This window comes from Balaenoptera ricei, chromosome 17, assembly GCF_028023285.1.
Source record: "Balaenoptera ricei isolate mBalRic1 chromosome 17, mBalRic1.hap2, whole genome shotgun sequence".
NCBI lineage: Eukaryota > Metazoa > Chordata > Mammalia > Artiodactyla > Balaenopteridae > Balaenoptera > Balaenoptera ricei.
The window spans coordinates 46,130,412-46,153,344 of NC_082655.1; the positions used below are offsets into that span (position 1 = coordinate 46,130,412).

General features: G+C 38.2%; 1 protein-coding gene across 1 annotated transcript in view; it reads right to left on the reverse strand.

The window, feature by feature from the left end:
• The window catches only part of NECAB1 (N-terminal EF-hand calcium binding protein 1), a 200,975-nt gene that overhangs the window by 109,601 nt on the left and 68,441 nt on the right, over positions 1-22,933 (reverse strand). Inside the window, exon 4 of the mRNA XM_059901719.1 lies at positions 1,843-1,940. Within this exon, the coding sequence (XP_059757702.1) occupies positions 1,843-1,940 (98 nt within the window). The remainder of the gene's footprint in view (positions 1-1,842; positions 1,941-22,933) is intronic.

Here is a 22,933-nt window from a genome sequence, read left to right on the forward strand (position 1 = left end):
CAAGAGTATGTTTTCTACCTGGATTGATAAAGACGCAGTTGCTTAGAAGAACAGGGGATCGGGGGAATCTAACTGCTTCCTACTCAGATTTCTAATAGGTCACCTTGTTTTAGCCCTACTATTCCCCTTGTTTCCCAGTGGCAGCTAGTGACACTAATTCCTGAGCCTTTCTACAAATCAAGTTGGTGGTTTCTCCTTTTGCTCACTCCAGCCCAAGCAGTCAAATATCTCAGGCCTTCTATCAACTACTGGTTGTCTATTTGCTTTTCAGTTTCCAAATTTTGCTGCTATAAATTTCCCCATTAAAAAATCTAATTTCAGTCTTTTTCATGGAGCTTCAAGAGCAAGCTGAACTACTTGTATGTATTAATCTGTGGTGTCTTTATCCAGAAATTCTGTACATTCCTTAATTTTTTAAATTTCTTGTTATGCACTCTATATGCTAAAATGTCTTTTTTGACTTACCGATAATGGAAATAATTCTCATCTCTCTTGACCTCTTCATAGAAGTCAACACTATTGTCCACCTCCTGCTTTATGAAACTCTCTTCTTCAACTCTGGACACTATACTCTCCTGTCTTTTCTCCTACCTTTCTTCCCATTCTGTCTCAGACACTCTTGGTAGCTCTTTCCCCTCTACTCACCATCAAAGCTGAAGTTCCTTAAAGCTCAGTGTTAGGTTCCCTCCTCTTTTTACTTTATAGTCTCTCTTCAGATGACATATCACTCAAGTTCTTTGCCTAAGCACTAACAGTTCACATATTGTATATCTCCAGTCTAGACTTCATTTCTCAGGTCTATATCTATGTATCCAATGGCTTATTTGACTTTCCTTAGATGTCTCAAATGTAGTTTAGATCCAATATATCTAAAAAATAACTTATGATCTTATCTCATTAAACTTGGTCCTCTTTTAGCATTCTCTGTCTAGATAGTGCCACTGTCCAGGAACACAAGCTGAAAACTAAGATTCATTCTTGACAATTCCTTCTCTCCCAGTCTGCATATTCAATCCTTCTCCAAATTCTATTGATGGGATCTCAAATATATGTGCAATTCACTTATATTTCTCCATTTGTTCTGCCAGTACTGCCAAACTACCAACATCTCTCATCTGGATTAGTGAACTAGCCTCCTACTCATCTTCTTAATTCTGTTCTTCCACATTTTCCACCCTAATCCCAAGCTAATTCTTACACAGTCTTTTCAAAAGACTACATGAGTTTTTATATCTCTGCTTAAAATGGCAAATTTACTTGCATTTAGGATACAACTCTAAATCCTTAGGTTTACAAACAACATTGTGAAAGATGCGACCCCTCCCTACAATACCAGTTTTACCTCACACATTGCCACTCTTGGATTTTCTGTATTTTAGCCTTATTGGCCATCTTCAATTCCGAGAATGCCCTGTGTCCCTCCTGACAGAGGGCCTTTGTACCTGATGTTACTTGTATCTGGTTCTCCTTGGCCTAGCTATAACTATTTCTTTTAATTCAAATTGCACAGATGTCGTCTCCTCCAGCACGAATAAGGTATTCTATCTTGTAATTCTCTCTGTTGTGCTATATTGTAATCACTTGTTTACACACTTATATCCCCATCAGAATAAGCCATTTGAACAGCTCTTTGTATCCTTAGCATGAAGCACAGTATCTGGCATCTGGTAAGTTTTTTGTAATTGTATTGTGAATGAATAAAATAGCTCATTTATATCAAAAAAATAAATTATCAGTCACAAAAACAAATCTATACTTCTATGATACATTAGGAACTAGTTATGATTTTCAAGAGAAAGATATTTTGAAGAGATTTTATAGACAATAATCAAATTTCCTTACCTTTTTTGTTTTTCCCATTGCCTTCAGGATGGAAAGATTTAAGTCTTCAAGTGCTGCTAGTACATTCTCATACTCGCCCAAATGCTGAGAAAAATATTCTGAAAAGTAAAAATATTGAAATAAATACATGTTTGCCTTTAGGTAATGATAAAAACAAAATATCAACTGAAGATTTACACAATAAATGAGTAAAACAAATGGATGAAACTGACAAATTTTCAAATGAGACTAACTAAAGTATCAATATACTTTGATTAAAAAAAAGAGACAAGGACGAGGCAAGATGGCGGAAGAGTAAGACGCGGAGATCACCTTCCTTCCCACAGATACAGTAGAAATACATCTACACGTGGAACTGCTCCTACAGAACACCCACTGAATGCTGGCAGAAGACGTCAGACCTCCCAAAAGGCAAGAAAATCCCCATGTACTTGGGTAGGGCAAAAGAAAAAAGAAATAACAGAGACAAAAGAATAGGGATGGGACCTGCACCAGTGGGAGGGAGCTGTGAAGGAGGAAAGGTTTCCACACACTAGGAAGCCCCTTCACGGGCAGAGACTGCAGGTGGCAGAGGGGGGAAGCTTCAGAGCCACGGAGGAGAGCGCAGCCACAGGGGTGCAGAGGGCAAAGCAGAGAGATTCCCGCATGGAGGATCGGTGCCGAGTAGCACTCACCAGCCCGAGAGGCTTGTCTGCTCAGCCGCTGGGGCGGGCGGGGGCTGGGAGCTGAAGCTCCGGCTTCGGTGCTAGCCGGGAGGGAGTCTGGGAAAAAGTCTGCAGCTGCCGAAGAGGCAAGAGACTTTTTCTTGCCTCTTTGTTAGGCAGCGTGCAAGGAGAGGGGATTCAGAGCACCACCTAAACGAGCTCCAGAGACGGGCACGAGCTGCGGCTATCAGCGTGGATCCCCCAGCAACAGGGCCGCAGAGGGAAAAAAGGAGAGATTCCCGCACGGAGGCTCAGCGCCAAGCAGCACTCACCAGCCCGAGAGGCTTGTCTGCTCAGCCGCCGGGGCAGGCAGGGGCTGGGAGCTGAGGCTCCGGCTTCGGTGCTAGCCGAGAGGGAGTCTGGGAAAAAGTCTGCAGCTGCCGAAGAGGCAAGAGACTTTTTCTTGCCTCTGTTTCGTGGCGCACAAGGAGAGGGGATTCAGAGCGCCGCCTAAACGAACTCCAGAGATGGGCGCGAGCCGCGGCTATCAGCGCAGACCCCAGAGACGGACAGGAGATGCTAGGGCTGCTGCTGCCGCCACCAGGAAGCCTGTGTGTGAGAACAGGTCACTCTCCACACCACCCCTCCTGGGAGCCGGTGCAGCCCGCCACTGCCAGGTTCCCGTGATCCGGGGACAACTTCCCCGGGAGAACGCATGGCGCGTCTCAGGCGGCTGCAACGTCATGCTGGCCTCTGCCGCTGCAGGCTCACCCCGCCTCCTCCGTACCACTCCCTCCCACCATCCTGAGTGAGCCAGAGCCCCCGAAACAGCTGCTCCTTTAACCCCATTCTGTCTGGGTAGGGAACAGACACCCTCAGGTGACCTACATGCAGAGGCGGGTCCAAATCCAAAGCTGAACCCCCGGAGCTGTGCGAACACAGAAGAGAAAGGGAAATCTCTCCCAGCAGCCTCAGAAGCAGTGGATTAAAGCTCCACAAACAACTTGATGTGCCTGCATCTGTTGAATACCTGAATAGACAACGAATCATCCCAAATTCAGGAGGTGGACTTTGGGAGCAGGATATATTAATTTTTCCCCTTTTCCTTTTTTTGTGAGTGTATATGTGTATGCTTCTGGGTGAGATTTTGTCTGTATAGCTTTGCTTTCACCATTAGTCCTAGGGTTAGGTCCGTCCGTTTTTGTTTTTTTGTTTTTTCTTTTTTTTACTTAAAAAAATTTTTTTCCTAATAAATGTTTTCTTAATAATTTTTTCCTTATATCCTATTTATAGAAATTAAAAAAAAATTTAATAAGTTTTTTCATATGTTTTATTTTTAAAAATTAAAAATTTTTTTCCTAATAAATTTTTTGTTAATTTTTTTTCTTATTTTTTTATAAAAAATTAATAAATCGATTTTTAAAAATTAAAAAAAAATTTCTTAATAAATTTATTCTTAATTTTTTTTCGTATTTTTTATTATAATAGTTTCAATTTATTTTATTTTATCCTCTTTCTTTCTATTTTTTTCTCCCTTTTATTCTGAGCCGTGTGGATGAAAGGCTCTTGGTGCTCAAGCCAGGCATCAGGGCTGTGCCTCTGAGGTGGGAGAGCCAACTTCAGAACACTGATCCACAAGAGACCTAGCAACTCCACGTAATACCAAACGGCAAAAATCTCTCAGAGATCTCCATCTCAACATCAAGACCCAGCTTCATTCAATGACCAGCAAGCTACAGTGCTGGACACCCTATACCAAACAACTAGCAAGACAGGAACACAGCCCCATCCATTAGCAGAGAGGCTGCCTAAAATCATAATAAGGCCACAGACACCCCAAAACACACCACCAGACGTGGACATGCCCACCAGAAAGACAAGATTCAACCTCATCCACCAGAACACAGGCACTAGTCCCCTCCAACAAGAAGCCTACACAACCCACTGAACCAACCTTAGCCACTGGGGACAGATACCAAAAGCAATGGGAACTACGAACCTGCAGCCTGTGAAAGGAGACCCGAAAAACAGTAAGATAAGCAAAATGAGAAGACAAAAAAACACAGCAGGTGAAGGAACAGGGTCAAAACACACCAGACCTAACAAATGAAGAGGAAATAGGCAGTCTACCTGAAAAAGAATTCAGAATAATGATAGTAAAGATGATCCAAAATCGTGGAAATAGAATAGACAAAATGCAAGAAACATTTAACAAGGATGTAGAAGAGCTAAAGAGGAACAAAGCAATGATGAAAAACACAATAAATGAAATTAAAAATACTCTAGACAGGATCAATAGCAGAATGACTGAGGCAGAAGAACGGATAAGTGACCTGGAAGAAAAAATAGTGGAAATAACTACTGCAGAGCAAAATAAAGAAAAAAGAATGAAAAGAACTGAGGACAGTCTCAGAGACCTCTGGGACAACATTAAACACACCAACATTCGAATTATAGGGATCCCAGAAGAAGAAGAGAAAAAGAAAGGGACTGAGAAAATATTTGAAGAGATTATACTTGAAAACTTCCATAATATGGGAAAAGAAATAGTTAATCAAGTCCTGGAAGCACAGAGAGTCCCATACAGGATAAATCCAAGGAGAAACACGTCAAGACACATATTAATCAAACTATCAAAAATTAAATATAAAGAAAACATATTAAAAGCAGCAAGGGAAAAACAACAAATAACACACAAGGGAATCCCCATAAGGTTAACAGCTGATCTTTCAGCAGAAACTCTGCAAGCCAGAAGGGAGTGACAGGATATACTTAAAGTGATGAAGGAGAAAAACCTACAACCAAGATTACTCTACCCAGCAAGGATCTCATTCAGATTTGATGGAGAAATTAAAACCTTTATAGACAAGCAAAAGCTGAGAGAGTTCAGCACCACCAAACCAGCTTTACAACAAATGCTAAAGGAACTTCTCTAGGCAGGAAATACAAGAGAAGGAAAACACCTACAATAACAAACCCAAAATATTTAAGAAAATGGGAATAGGAACATACATATAGGTAATTACCTTAAATGTAATTGGATTAAATGCTCCCACCAAAAGACACAGACTGGCTGAATGGATACAAAAACAAGACCCATATATATGCTGTCTACAATAGACCCACTTCAGACCTAGAGACACATACAGACTGAAAGTGAGGGGATGGAAAAAGACATTCCATGCAAATGGAAATCAAAACAAAGCTGGAGTAGCAATTCTCATATCAGACAAAATAGACTTTAAAATAAAGACTATTCCAAGAGACAAAGAAGGACACTATATAATGATTAAGGGATCGATCCAAGAAGAAGGTATAACAATTGTAAATATTTATGCACTCAACATAGGAGCACATCAATACATAAGGCAAATATTAACAGCCATAAAAGGGGAAATCGACAGCAACACAATCATAGTAGGGGACTTTAACACCCCACTATCACCAATGGACAGATCATCCAAAATGAAAATAAATAAGGAAACACAAGCTTTAAATGATACATTAAACAAGATGGACTTAAATGATATTTATAGGACATTCCACCCAAAAGCAACAGAATACACATTTTTCTCAAGTGCTCATGGAACATTCTCCAGGATAGATCATATTTTGGGTCACAAATCAAGCCTTGGTAAATTTAAGAAAATTGAAATCATATCAAGTATCTTTTCCAACCACAACGCTATGAGACAAGATATCAATTACAGGAAAAGATCTGTAAAAAATACAAACACATGGAGGTTACACAATACACTACTTAATAACGAAGTGATCACTGAAGAAATCAAAGGGGAAATCAAAAAATACCTAGAAACAAATGACAATGGAGACACGATGACCCAAAGCCTATGGGATGCAGCAAAAGCAGTTCTAAGAGGGAAGTTTATAGCAATACAATCCTACCTTAAGAAACAAGAAACATCTCAAATAAACAACCTAACCTTACACCTAAAGCAATTAGAGAAGGAAGAGCAAAAAATCCCCAAAGCTAGCAGAAGGAAAGAAATCATAAAGATCAGATCAGAAATAAATGAAAAAGAAATGAAAGAAACAATAGCAAAAATCAATGACACTAAAAGCTGGTTCTTCGAGAAGGTAAACAAAATTGATAAACTATTAGCCAGACTCATCAAGAGAAAAAGGGAGAAGACTGAAATCAATAGAATTAGAAATGAAAAAGGAGAAGTAACTGCAGAAATACAAACGATCATGAGAGATTACTACAAGGAACTCTATGCCAATAAAATGGACAACCTGGAAGAAATGGACAAATTCTTAGAAATGCACAAACTGCCCAGACTGAACCAGGAAGATATAGAAAATATGAACAGGCCAATCACAAGCACTGAAATTGAAACTGTGATTAAAAATCTTCCAACAAACAAAAGCCCAGGACCACATGGCTTCACAGGCGAATTCTATCAAACATTTAGAGAAGAGCTAACACCTATCCTTCTCAAACTCTTCCAAAATATTGCAGAGGAAGGAACACTCCCCAACTCTTTCTACAAGGCCACCATCACCCTGATACCAAAACCAGACAAAGATGTCACAAACAAAGAAAACTACAGGCCAATATCACTGATGAACATAGATGCAAAAATCCTCAACAAAATACTAGCAAACAGAATCCAACAGCACATTAAAAGGATTATACACCATGATCAAGTGGGGTTTATTCCAGGAATGCAAGGATTCTTCAATACACGCAAATCAATCAACGTGATACATCATATTAACAAATTGAAGGAGAAAAACCATATGATCATCTCAATAGATGCAGAGAAAGCTTTCGACAAAATTCAACACCCATTTATGATAAAAGCCCTGCAGAAAGTAGGCATAGAGGGAACTTTCCTCAACATCATAAAGGCCATATATGACAAACCCATAGCCAACATTGTCCTCAATGGTGAAAAACTGAAACCATTTCCACTAAGATCAGGAACAAGACAAGGTTGCCCACTCTCACCACTATTATTCAACATAGTTTTGGAAGTGTTAGCCACAGCAATCAGAGAAGAAAAAGGAATCCAAATCGGAAAAGAAGAAGTAAAGCTATCACTGTTTGCAGATGACATGATACTATACATAGAGAATCCTAAAACTGCCACCAGAAAACTACTAGAGCTAATCAATGAATTTCGCAAAGTAGCAGGATACAAAATTAATGCACAGAAATCTCTTGCATTCCTATATACTAATGATGAAAAATCTGAAAGTGAAATTAAGAAAACACTCCCGTTTACCATTGCAACAAAAAGAATAAAATATCTAGGAATAAACCTACCTAAGGAGACAAAAGACCTGTATGCAGAAAATTATAGGACACTGATGAAAGAAAATAAAGATGATACAAATAGATGGAGAGATATACCATGTTCTTGGATTGGAAGAATCAACATTGTGAAAATGACTCTACTACCCAAAGCAATCAACAGATTCAATGCAATCCCTATCAGACTACCACTGGCATTTTTCACAGAACTAGAACAAAAAATTTCACAATTTGTATGGAGACACAAAAGACCCCGAATAGCCAAAGCAATCTTGAGAACGAAAAATGGAGCTGGAGGAATCAGGCTCCCTGACTTCAGACTATTTTACAAAGCTACAGTAATCAAGACAGTTTGGTACTGGCACAAAAACAGAAATATAGATCAATGGAACAGGATAGAAAGCCCAGAGATAAACCCACGCACATATGGTCACCTTATCTTTGATAAAGGAGGCAAGCATTTACAGTGGAGAAAAGACAGCCTCTTCAATAAGTGGTGCTGGGAAAATTGGACAGGTATATGTAAAAGTGTGAAATGAGAACACTCCCTGACACCATACACAAAAATAAACTCAAAATGGATTAAAGACCTAAGTGTAAACCCAGACACTATCAAACTCTTAGAAGAAAACATAGGCAGAACACTCTATGACATAAATCGTAGCAAGATCCTTTTTGACCCAGCTCCTAGAGAAATGGAAATAAAAACACAAATAAACAAATGGGACCTAATGAAACTTAAAAGCTTTTGCACAGCAAAGGAAACCATAAGCAAGACCAAAAGACAACCCTCAGAATGGGAGAAAATATTTGCAAATGAAGCAACTGACAAAGGACTAATCTCCAAGATTTACAAGCAGCTCATGCAGCTCAATATCAAAAAAACAAACAACCCAATCCAAAAATGGGCAGATGACCTAAACAGACATTTCTCCAAAGAAGATGTACAGATGGCCAACAGACACATGAAAGAATGCTCAACATCCTTAATCATGAGAAATGCAAATCAAAACTACAATGAGATATCATCTCACACCGGTCAGAATGGCCATCATCAAAAAATCTAGAAACAATAAATGCTGGAGAGGGTGTGGAGAAAAGGGAACCCTCTTGCACTGTTGGTGGGAATGTAAATTGATACAGCCACTATGGAGAACAGTATGGAGGTTCCTTAAAAAACTAAAAATAGAACTACCATATGACCCAGCAATCCCACTACTGGGCATATACCCTGAGAAAACCATAATTCAAAAAGAGTCATGTACCAAAATGTTCATTGCAGCTCTATTTACAATAGCCAGGACATGGAAGCAACCTAAGTGTCCATCATCAGATGAATGGATAAAGAAGATATGGCACATATATACAATGGAATATTACTCAGCCATAAAAAGAAATGAAATGGAGGTATTTGTAATGAGGTGGATGGAGTTAGAGTCTGTCATACAGAGTGAAGTAAGTCAGAAAGAGAAAAACAAATACAGTATGCTAACACATATATACGGAATCTAAGGGGAAAAAAAGGTCATGGAGAACGTAGTGGCAAGACGGGAATAAAGACACAGACCTACTAGAGAATGGACTTGAGGATATGGGGAGGGGGAGGAGTGAGATGTGACAGGATGAGAGAGTGTCATGGACATATATACAGTACCAAATGTAAAATAGATAGCTAGTGGGCAGCAGCCGCATAGCACAGGGAGATCAGCTCGGTGCTTTGTGACCACCTAGAGGGGTGGGATAGGGAGGGCGGGAGGGAGGGAGATGTAAGAGGGAAGAGAAATGGGAACATATTGTATATGTATAACAGATTCACTTTGTTATAAAGCAGAAACTAACACACCATTGTAAAGCAATTATACTCCAATAAAGATGTTTAAAAAAAAAAAAAGAAAGAAAACCCTGGATGGTTACCATTATTCTTTTTATATTACAAAAATAGGGAAAAAATGAAGCTGGATTTACATACACAACTGCTTCAATAAACATTTTTCCCGAGAGACCTTCAAGATGGCAGAGGAGAAAAATGTAGAGATCACCTTCCTCCCCACAAATACATCAAAAATACATCTACATGTGGAACAACTCCTACAGAACACCTACTGAACGCTGGCAGAAGACCTCAGACTTCCCAAAATGCGAGAAACTCCCCATGTACCTGGGTAGGGCAAAAGAAAAAAGAAAAAACAGAGACAAAAGAATAGGAATGTGGCCTGCACCTCTGGGAGGGAGCTGTGAAGGAGGAAAACTCTCCCCACACTAGGAGGCCCCTTCATAGGCAGAGTCGGGGGGTGATGGGGGAGAAGCTTTGGAACCACGGAGGAGAGCACAGCAATAGGGGTGCAGAAGGCAAAACGGAGAGATTCCTGCACAGAAGATCAGTGCCGACCAGCACTCACCAGCCTGAGAGACTTGTCTGCTCACCCACCAGGGCCTGTGGGGTCTAGGAGCTGAGGCCCCGGCTTCAGAGGTCAGATCCCAGGGAGAGGATGGGGGTTAGCTGTGTGAACACAGCCTAAAGGGGGTTAGTACACCACAGCTAGCTGGGACAGATTCCAGGAAGAAGTCTGAAACTGCCTAAGAGGGAAGAGACCATTGTTTCAGGGTGTGTGAGGAGAGGGGATTCAGAGCACTGCCTAAATGAGCTCCAGAGATGGGCACGAGATGCAGCTATCAGTACAGACCCCAGAGATGGGTATGAAACGCTAAAGCTGCTGCTGCAGCCACCAGGAAGCCTGGGTGCAAGCACAGGTCACTATCCACACCTCCCCTCCCAGGAGCCTGTGCAGCCTGCCACTGCCAGGGTCCCCTGATCCAGGGACAATTTCCCTGGGAGAACACATGGCGTGCCTCAGGCTGTTGCAATGTCACGCTGGCCTCTGCCACCGCAGGCTCACCCCACAGTCTGGACCCCTCCTTCCCCCCCTGGCCTGAGTGAGCCAGAGCCCCTTAATCAGCTGCTCCTTTAACCCCATCCTCTCTGAGTGAAGAACAGATGCCCTCAGGCGACCTACACACAGAGGCGGGGCCAAATCCAAAGCTGAACCCCAGGAGCTGTGCGAACAAAGAAGAGAAAGGGAAATCTCTCCCAGCAGCCTCAGGAGCAGTGGATGAAAGCTCCACAGTCAATCTGATGTACCCTGCATCTCTGGAATACCTGAATAGACAACGAGTCATCCAAAAATTGAGGCAGTGGACTTTGGGAGCAACTGTAGACTTGGGGTTTTCTTTCTGTCTCTAAATTTTTTCTGGTTTTATGTTTATCTTAGTTTGGTATCTAGACTTTATTATCATTGGTACATTTGTTTGTTGATTAGGTTGCACTCTTCCTTTTTTTTAAGATATATATATATATATTTTTTTTTCCTTTTTCTCTTTTTAAGAGTGTGTATGTGTTTGCTTCTTTGTGTTATTTTGTCTGTATAGCTTTGATTTTACCATTTTTCCTAGGGTTCTCTCTGTCCGTTTTTTGGTTTTTTTTTTTTTTTTCTAGTATAGATTTTAGCACTTGTTTTCATTGGTGGATTTGTTGTTTCGTTTGGTTTCTCTCTTCTTTCTTTGTTTCTTTCCTTTTTTTAATACTTTTTAATTTTTAAATTTTTAATATTTTTATATTTTTTAATTTTCTATTTTTAATAACTCTTTCTTTCTTTCTTTCTTTTCTTTCCTTCTTTCTCTCTTTTCTTCTGAGCTGTGGGGCTCACAGGGTCTTGGTGCTCTGCCAGGGTGTCAGGCCTGTGACTCTGAGGTGGGAGACCTGAGTTCATGATATTGGTCTACCAGAGACCTCCTGGCTCCACATAATATCAAATGGCAAAAGCTCTCCAAGGTATCTCCATCTCAATGCTAAGACCCACCTCCACCCAACGACCAGCAAGCTACAGGGCTGGACACCCTATGCCACACAACTAGAAAGACAGGAATACAACCTCACCCATTAGCAGAGAGGTTGCCTAAAATTATAATAAGGTGACAGACAAACCAAAACACATCACCGGACGTGGTCCTGCCCACCAGAAAGACAAGATCCAGCCTCATCCACCAGAACAAAAGCACCAGTCCCCTCCACCAGGAAGCCTACAGAACGCAATGAACCAATCTTAGAAACTGGGGGCAGACACCAAAAACAATAGGAACTACGAACCTGCACCCTATGAAAAGGAGAACCCAAACATACTAGGTTAAGCAAATTGAAAACACAGAGGAACACACAGCAGATGAAGGAGCAAAGTAAAAACCCACCACACCAAACAAATGAAGAGGAAAAAGGCAGTCTACCTGAAAAAGAATTCAGAGTAATGATAGTAAAGATAATCCAAAATCTTGGAAGTAGAATGGAGAAAATACGAGAAACATTTAACAAGGACCTAGAAGAACTAAAGAGCAAACAAACAATAATGAAAACACAATAAATGAAATTAAAAATTCTCTAAAAGAAATCAATAGCAGAATAACTGAGGCAGAAGAACATATAAGTGACCTGGAAGATAAAACAGTGGAAATAACTACCTCAGAGAAGAATAAAGAAAAAAGAAAAGATGTGAGGACAGTCTCACAGAACTCTGGAACAACATTAAATGCAACAACATTCAAATTATAAGGCTCCCAGAAGAAGAAGAGAGAAACTAAGAGACTGACAAAATATTTGAAGAGATTATAGCTGAAAACTTCCCTAATATGGGAAAGGAAATATAGTCAATCAAGTCCAGGAAGTGCAGAGAGTCCCACACAGGATAAATCCAAGGAGAAACATGCTAAGACATGTATTAATCAAACTACCAAAAGTTAAATACAAAGAAAATGTATTAAAAGCAGTAAGGGAAAAATAACATACAAGGGAATCCCCATAAGGTAAACAGCTGATCTTTCAGTAGAAACTTTGCAAGCAAGAAGGGAGTGGCAGGACATATTTAAAGTGATGAAAGGGAAAAACCTACAACCAAGATTACTCTACCCAGCAAGGATCTCATTCAGATTCGACAGAGAAATTAAAACCTTTACAGACAAGCAAAAGCTAAGAGAATTCAGCACCACAAAACCAGCTTTACAACAAATTCTAAAGGAACTTCTCTAGGAAGGAAACACAAGAGAAAGAAAAGACCAACAATAACAAATCCAAAGCGATTAAGAAAATGGTAATAGGAACATACATACCGATAACTACCTTAAATGTAAATGGATTAAATGCTCCAACTGAAAGACATAGACTGGATGAATGGATACAAAAAAAGACCCGTATGTATGTTTTGTACAAGAGACCCATTTCAGATCTAGGGAAACATACAGACTGAAAGTGAAGGGATGGAAAAAGATATTCCATGCAAATGGAAATCAAAACAAAGCTGGAATAGCAATTCTCATATCAGTCAAAATAGACTTTAAAATAAAGACTATTACAAGAGACAAAGAAGGACAATACATAATGATCAAGGGATCAATCCAAGAAGAAGATATAACAATTGTAAATATTTATGCACCCAACATAGGAGCACCTAATACATAAGGCAAATGCTAACAGCCATAAAAGGGGAAATTGACAGTAACACAATCATAGTAGGGGACTTTAACACCCCACTTTCACCAATGGACAGATCCAAACTGAAAATAAATAAGGAAACACAAGCTTTAAATGATACATTAAACAAGATGGACTTAATTGATATTTATAAGACATTCCATCCAAAACAAGAGTACACATTCTTCTCAAGTGCTCATGGAATATTCTCCAGGATAGATCATATCTTGGGTCACAAATCAAGCCTTGATAATTTTAAGAAATTTAAAATCGTATCAAGTATCTTTTCCGACCACAACACTATGAGACTAGATGTCAATTACAGAAAATAACCTGTAAAAAATACAAACACATGGAGGATAAAAAATACACCACTAAATAACCAAGAGATCACTGAAGAAATCAAAGAGGAAATCAAAAAATAACTAGAAACAAATGACAATGAAAACACGATGACCCAAAACCTATGGGATGCAGCAAAAGCAGTTCTAAGAGGGAAGTTTATAGCTATACAATCCTGCCGCAAGAAACAAGAAACATCTCAGATAAACAACATAACCTTACACCTATAGCAATTAGAGAAAAAGAACAAAATTACCCTAAAGTTAGCAGAAGGAAAGAAATCATTATGATCAGATCAGAAATAAGTGAAAAAGAAATGAAGGAAATGACAGCAAAGATCAATAAAACTAAAAGCTGGTTCTTTGAGAACATAAACAAAATTGATCAACCATTAGCCAGACACATCAAGAAAAAAAGGGAGAAGACTCAAATCAAAAAAATTAGAAATTAGAAAGGAGAAGTAACAACTGACACTGCAGAAATACAAAGGATCATGAGAGATTATTACAAGCAACTATATGGCAATAAAATGGACAAACTGGAAGAAATAGACAAATTCTTAGAAAAGCACAACCTTCCAAAACTGAACCAGGAAGAAATAGAAAATATAAATAGACCAATCACAAGCACTGAAATTGAGACTGTGATTCAAAATCTTGCAAGAAACAAAAGCCCAGGACCAGATGGCTTCACAGACGAATTCTATCAAACATTTAGAGAAGTAACACCTATCTTTGTCAAACTCTTCCAAAATATAGCAGAGGAAGGAACACTCTGAAACTCATTCTACAAGGCCACCACCACCCTGATACCAAAGCCAGACAAAGATGTCACAAAGAAAGAAAACTACGTTCCAATATCACTGATGAACATAGATGCAAAAAGCATCAACAAAATACTAGCAAATAGAATCCAACAGCACATTAAAAGGATCATACACCATGATCAAGTGGGGTTCATCCCAGGAATGCAAGGATTCTTCAGTATACGCAAATTAAACAATGTGATACACCATATTAACAAATTGAAGTAGAAAAGGCATATGAGCATCTCAATAGATGCAGAGAAAGCTTTTGACAATATTCAACACCTATTTATGATTACAAACCCTCCAGAAAGTACTCATAGATGGAACTTATGGCAACATAATAAAGATCAGATATGGCGAACCCACTGCCAACATTGTTCTCAATGGTGAGAAACTGAAACCGTTTCCTCTAAGATCAGAAAAAAAGAAGGTTTTCCAGACTCACCACTATTATTCAACATAGTTTTGGATGTTTTAGCCACAGCAATCAGAGAAGAAAAAGAAATAAAAGGAATCCAAACTGGAAAAGAATAAGTAAAGGTGTCACTGTTTGCAGATGACATGATAATGTACATAAAGAATCCTAAAGATGCTACCAGAAAACTACTAGAGCTAATCAATGAACTTGGTAAAGTAGGAGGATACAAGATTAATGCACAGAAATCTCTTGCATTCTTATACACTAAAGATGAAAAATCTGAAAGATAAATTAAGGAAACACTCCCATTTACCATTGCAACAGAAAGAATAATATTCCTAGGAATAAACCTACTTAAGGAGACAAAAGACCTGTATGCAGAAAAGTATAAGACACTGATGAAAGAAATTAAAGATGATACAAACAGATGGAGAGATATACCATGTTCTTGGATTGGAAGAATCAACATTGTGAAAATGACTATACTACTCAAAGCAATCTACAGATTCAGTGCAATCCCTACCAAACTACCAATGGCATTTTTAACAGAACTAGAACAAAAAATTTCACAATTTGTTTGGAAACACAAAAGACCCTGAATAGCCAAAGCAATCTTGAGAAAGGAGCTGGAGGAATCAAGCCTCAGACCTCAGATTATACTACAAGGCTACAGTAATCAAGACAGTTTGGTACTGGCACAAAAACAGAAATATAGATCAATGGAACAGGGTAGAAAGCCCAGAGATTAACCCATGCACATATGGTCACCTTATATTTGATAAAGGAGGCAAGAATATACAATGGAGAAGAGATAACCTCTTCAATAAGTGGTGCTGGAACACCTGACAGCTACATGTAAAAGAATGAAATTAGAACACTCCCTAACACCATACACAAAAATAAACTCAAAATGGATTAAAGACCTAAACATAAGGCCAGACACTATAAAACTCTTAGAGAAAAACATAGGCAGAACACTCTTGTTGTGACATACATCACAGAAAGATCCTTTCTGACATACCTCCTAGAGAAACGGAAATAAAAAGAAAAATAAACAAATGGGACCTAATGAAACTTAGAAGTTTTTGCACAGCAAAGGAAACCATAAACAAGATGAAAAGACAACACTCAGAATGGGAAAAATATTTACAAATGAAGCAACTGGCAAAGGATTAACCTCCAAAATTTACAAGCAGCTCATGCAGCTCAATATCAAAAAACAAAAAACCCAATCCAAAAATTGTCAGAAGACCTAAACAGATATTTCTCCAGAGAAGACATACAGATGGTCAACAAACAGATGAAAGGATGCTCACGATCACTAATCATTAGAGAACTGCCAATCAAAACTTCAATGAGGTATCACCTCACACCAGTCGGAATGGCCATCATCAAAAAATCTACAAACAATAAATGCTGGAGAGGGTGTGGAGAAGAGGGAACCCTCTTGCACTGTTGGTGGGAATGTAATTTGATACAGCCACTATGGAGAACAGTATGGAGGTTCTTTCAAAAACTAAAAATAGAACTACCATACGACCCAGCATTCCCACTACTGGGCATATACCCTGAGAAAACCATAATTTAAAAAGAGTCATGTACCACAATGTTCATTGCAGCACTATTAACAATAGCCAGGGTATGGAAGCAACCTAAGTGTCCATTCACAGATGAATGGATAAAGAAGATGTGGCACATACATACAATGGAATATTACTCAGCCATAAAAAGAAACGAAACTGAGTTATTTGGAGAGAGGTAGGTGGACCTAGAGTCTGTCATACAGAGTGAAGTAAGTCAGCAAGAGAAAAACAAATACTGTATGCTAACACCTATATATGGGATCTTAAAAAACAAACAAAAAAATTTCTGAAAAACCTAGGGGAAGGACAGTAATGAAGACGCAGACTTAGAGAATGGACTTGAGGACACGGGGAGGGGGAAGGGTAAGCTGGGATGAAGTGAGAGAGTAGCATTGACATATATACACTACCAAATGTAAAATAGATAGCTAGTGGGAAACAGCCGCATAGCACAGGGAGATCAGCACAGTGCTTTGTGACCACCTAGAGGGGTGGGATAGTGAGGATGGGAGGGAGATGCAAGAGGGAGGAGATATGGGGTTATATGTATATGTAAAGCTGATTCACTTTGTTATAAAGCAGAAAGTAACACACTATTGTAAAGAAATTATACTCCAGTAAAGATGTTAGACAAAAAAAAAAAAAAAAAAAAAGCTGTTCCCAACAGCATATCATTATAAACTTCTCTAGGACAGTAATTTTTAAAAAATTAAGTGAAATGTTATTGCTTCTTCTGGGAGACATTTTAGAAAGGTATGCTCTCTTCAAAGATAAGAATTTAAACACAAGGGCAGTCTCCTATGGCACCTTCCATGTAATTATTCCTGTCATTATCTAATTATTTTTAAATAATTTAGACAGAGGAAAAGGCATGGTTAACACATTTTTCAGTTGGTTAGAATAAATATTACATTGGATGTTACAATTAAAATTAAAGATATGGAATACATATTGATCCCAAGGTAGTAAGTTGAAATATAATAGACATAAATACAAAACCTTATATTTGCTTATAGAAATCAATATTTTTCTGAAATACCAGAGATCTAGGCTACCAGAAATTCATATATTGAAAAGATGTAGAACTTCCAGTTACTAGAACATCAATAGCCCTCACCATTCTGTAAACTCATCTTTGAATGAACTGTAGTTTATTATTGTCTCTCTTCAGTGTGCCCTAAGTATCTATGTAATTAAATAGAATTATTAGTATAATCACATATAAGTCACTGAATATCTCTGGAATAAATTTCAGCATGTTTGAGGGAAATTTTCTTAATTAATTTATTTAATACTGCAGGTGGAATTATTTGTTAACATTGATATTAATAACAAATGAGAAGTACTGTTGCCTGACTTATTAGTAAATGTTCAGACTTCTCCTGAGAAAAAAGAAAAAACAAACAAACAAGCAAGCAATACATTCTAGATTATGATTGTCAAAATATAGTCTGTGTACACATGGATTAAAAACAAATGACAGGTTTTTGAGAAAGGCAAATACATTCCTGATTATGCATTCCTTAAAAAACACTGCAGTACATATCTCATATAAAGGATCTTTTAGGAAGGGATTAGTTGGAAGATAAACAAGAAAGCAGATACCTACTCTAAAATAACATTTTAATTCTTGGTTATGATGTTGACTTTCTGATAGTGTTGATAAAGATGTCTGACCTTATCCATTCAATTATTCATAATAAATGAAGTCCCTGTGGACAAAACTCTTTATAAACCAGTAAGCAGTTAATGTGTCTATAGAGTATTCCTAAGTTGGAAAAATAATAATTATCATAGTAGAGTCCATACTCAATGGAAACAAGCACAAGTGTAAAGAAAAATGTGAAAAGGTGATGTTGTTAACACATTTTAATTTTAATATATACAAAGACTCAAGGAAGATTGTAATGGGGATTTTAAATGAAAACAAGCAGAAATATATAAAGTGAAAACAAAAAAGAATTTGGTGCTAAAAGGCATGGTTATTTTTAAAAAGAAGGAAAGTCATCTTTCAAAATAGATATTTCAGGGAGGAGGATCAATATGGCAGAATAAGAGGACATGGAGCTCACCCCTCCCCATAAACACATCAAAAATACACCTACATGTGGAAAAAATTCTCATAAAAAACTAATTGGAAACTGGCAGAAGAACTCTTATACAACCAAGGATTCAAGAAAGAGTCCCATGTAACTGGGTAGGATGGGAAAAATATCATCTGGTTGTGACCTGTGCCCCTGGGAAGGATTTAAGAGGAAAAGAAAGACTACATAGGCAGACTCTGGCCCTGGGGAGTGAGGGGATCAAGCCACAGACTGGGTGTCCCCGTCCTGGGTCCGATGTGGAGGAGATAAGCACATCTTATCTTCCTTTGGCTGCTGGGAGAACCATTGGGACAGATAGAAAGGCTGGAGAAGCCTAGACTCCACTCACAAAGAGGGTGTGTGTGCTGGCTTGCCAATAGACAGGTCAGAGAGAAGTCTGCCCTAGCAGCTGATGCCTCACCATACTCCCCAATCTGAGTTAGGTGAATATCCCAGCCCACTCACTCCATGCCACAGCCTTGGTACAGGCTCTGAACTTGGTATAGGACCTGGCTCCTAGGGCAGCCAGGTCCTGAGTAAAGACCTGATCTAGCAACACAGAGATTGCCTGGGGGCCTGAGGTGTGGTCCAGGTGGGACGGCAGCAGCCAGCATTGCCACTTACCCAAACAGTGCCCCAGAAGCAATCCAGACCTCTACCAGCAGCTCAGCCACTTCAATTCCTCTAACCACAATGCCCCTACCCCCAGTCCTAGCCTAGTGAATTCTCCTGTCACATGCAATCCTAACCACAAACTTGCACTAGATCTGAGATAACCACAGCAGGGGAAAAGATGTGACTTTAACACGTTGATGAGGGGAGCTGCAGATGCACACACAGGCAACATACCAGACCATTATAAGCACATGAGTCCCACTTACTTCAGCACTCCACTTCTTTGAGGCAAAGGCCTCAGTACAGGGATAAGGAAAAACACACACTTAAAGGGAAGAGAGCCAGCTCCAGCCTGAACCTCAAGGCTTCTACTCCAGCAACTTGGGAGCAAACCCCACCCCTGACAGGGCAGAGACAGCCATGGAGCAGAGAGGAAGTCCTGCCTCAGACTCTGCACAGGCTTTATATACTCCAACACCAAACACACCCTCTCTAAAGGGGAGAGCAGCCAGCACACCCTGAGGAAAGATGTGGCTGGCACCCATATCAAAACCAGCCCTTACACAAAAGACAGTGGACACAAAGAGTCTACACAGGGATGCTCCCACATAAAAACACTCCTTCAAAACCTCAATAGTTTACTGTTTCTCCTAAATGCACAAGACAGAGAAAGTTAAGTATAATGAAAAGGCAGAGGAACTAGTTCCAATTGAAAGAGCAAGAGAAAACCCTGAAAAAAATAAATAATGGAACAGAGATAATCAGTCTACCATACACTGAGTTAAAAAGTTGGTAATAAAAATGTTAATTGAATAAAGAAAAAGTATTGATTAAGAGTAAAAAAAAAAAAAAAAAAAAAAAAAAAACTCCAGGGGAGAAATACAAATGTGTGATATCACTTATATGTGGAAGCTAAAATATGGTACACATGAATTTATTTACAAAACAAAAATAGAGTAACAGATGTAGAAAACAAACTTATGGTTACCAGGGGTAAAGTGGGGGGGGGGATAAGTTGGGAGATTTTGATTGACATATATACACTGTTATGTATAAAATAGATAACTAATAAGAACCTGCTGTTTAAAAATAAATAAATTAAATTAAATTAAAAAAAAAAGAGTAAACTCAGACCATTTTAACAAGGAACTGTAAACTATAAAGAAGACCCAATCGAAAATACACAATTCAATTTCTGAGATTAAAAAACACTCTAGAAGTAATGAATAGCCAACTAAATGACACAGAAGAATACATAAGTGATCTGGAAGATGAAATAATGGAAATCATCCAATCAGAAGAGCAGACAGAAAGACAAATGAAAAAGAAAAAAACAAAAGCAATATATGAGACCTATGAAGTAATATAAAATGTGCCACTATACACATAATAGGGGTTCCAGAAGGAGAAGAGAGAGAAAAAGGATCAAAAATGTATCTGAAGAAATTATGGCTGAAAACTTCCCAAACCTAAAGAAGGAACAGATATCTAGGTACAGGAAGCACAGAGGATCCCAAACAAGATGAACACAAAGATCACACCAAGACATATAATTAAAATGGTAAAGTTACAGCAGAATTCTAAAGGCAGCAAGAGAAAAACAAAGAGTCAGTTACAAGGGAACCCCGATAAGGCTATAAGCTGATTTCTCTGTAGAAAATTTGCAGGTCAGAAGACAGTGACATTCAAAGTCCTGAAAGGGAAAAACCTGCAACCTAGGATACTCTACCTAGCAAGAACATCATTTAGACTAGAAGGAGAAATAAATAATTTCTCAGACAAGCAAAAACTAAAAAAATTCAGCAATATTAAATATACCATAAAAGAAATTTTGAAGAGTCTTCTCTAAATGGAAAAGAAGAATCTATAGGAAAGGGAAAATTCCAATAGGAAAGGCAAATGTGTAGTAAGGATTGAAGATCACTTAGATAAGCTAGTAGGTATATTGAAAAACGAACAAAATGTATTTAGAATGTGTTTGAACCAAACGATTATCAGTTTAAAGCAAGTAGGTATAATTATGGGGAACTCATGGTAACCTACAATAGGTACACAAAAACCAAAAAGAAAGGACCTCAAGAATACGACAAAAGAAAGTCATTAAACCACAATGAGAAACTCAAAAAGAAGAAATGAACAAAGAAGAGCTGCAAAAACAACTGGAAAAAAGAAATAAAATGGCAGTAAGTACATACCTATAAACAATTACTTTAAATGTCAATGGACTAAATGATCCAGTCAAAAGACACAGGGTGGTTGATTGAATAAAAAAACAAGACCCTCCATTATGCTGTCAACAAGAGACTCACTTCAGGGAGAAAGACACACACAGACTTGAAGTGAGAGGATGGGAAAAGATATGATAATGACAAGAAAGTGGGGATAGCAATACTTATATCAGACAAAATAGACTTTAAAACAAAGGCTATAACAAAAGACAAAGAAGGGCATTATATAATGATAAATCAATCAATGTGATAGACCACATTAACAAAAGGAAAAACAAAAACCACATGATCATCTCAATAGACACGGAAAAAGCATCTAACAAAATTCAACATCATTCATGATGATTCATGTACCTCATCAAAGTAGGTACAGAGGGAACATGTCTCAACATAATAAAGGCCATTTATGAGAAACCCACAGCTAACATAATACTCAATGGTGAAAGCTTGAAAGCCTTCCCACTAAATTTAGGAAAAAGACAAAGATGCCCACTTGCACTGCTTCTATTTAACATAGTGTTGGAAGTCCTAGCTACAGCAATCAGACAGGAAAAAGAAATAAAAGGAATTCAGATGGAAGGAAAGAGGTAAAACTGTCACTATTTGCAGATGACATTGTACCCTATCTAAAGAACCGTAAAGTCTCCACACAAAAACTATTAGAACTAATAAATGAATTCAGCAAGGTGGCAGGATAAAAAATTAATATACAGAAATCTATTCTGTTTCTATACACTAATAGTGAACTAACAGAAAGATAAAGTAAAAAATAATTCCATTTATAATCACATCAAAAAAACCCACTAGGAATAAACTCAACCAAGGAGGTGAAATACCTATACTCTGAAAACTATAAAAAGTTGATGAAGGAAATTGAAGATAATTCAAAGAAATGGAAAGATATCCCATGCTCTTAGATTAGAAGAATTAATATTGTTAAAATGGCCATACTACCCAAATCAATCTACAGATTTAATGCAATTCCTATCAAAATAACCAGGACATTTTTCACAGAACTGCAACAAATAACCCTAAAATTTATATGGAATCACAAAACACCCAAAGACAAAGCAATCCTGAGAAAAAAGAACAAAGCTGAAGGTATAACCGTCCCAGACTTCAGACTATACTACAAAGCTATAGTAATCAAAATGGTGTGGTATTGGTACAGAAACAGAGACATAGATCAATGTAACAGAATAGAGAGCAGAAATAAACTCACATGAGGTCAATTAATCTATGACAAAGGAGGCAGGAATATACAATGAAGGAAAAACAGTCTCTTCAATAAGTGGTCCTGGGAAAACTGGACAACTACGTGTAAAACAATGAAATTAGTATATTTCTTGACACTACATAGAAAAATAAACTCAAAATGGTTTAAAGACCTAAATGTAAGACATGAAACCGTAAAATTCCTAGAAGAGAGCATAGGCGAAACATTCTTTGACATAAATCATAGCAATATTTTCCTGGTTCAGTTTCCTAAGTCAAAAGAAATAAAAGCAAAAATAGACAAATGGGACTTAATTAAACTTAAAAGCTTTTTCATAGCAAGGAAAACCAGCAACAA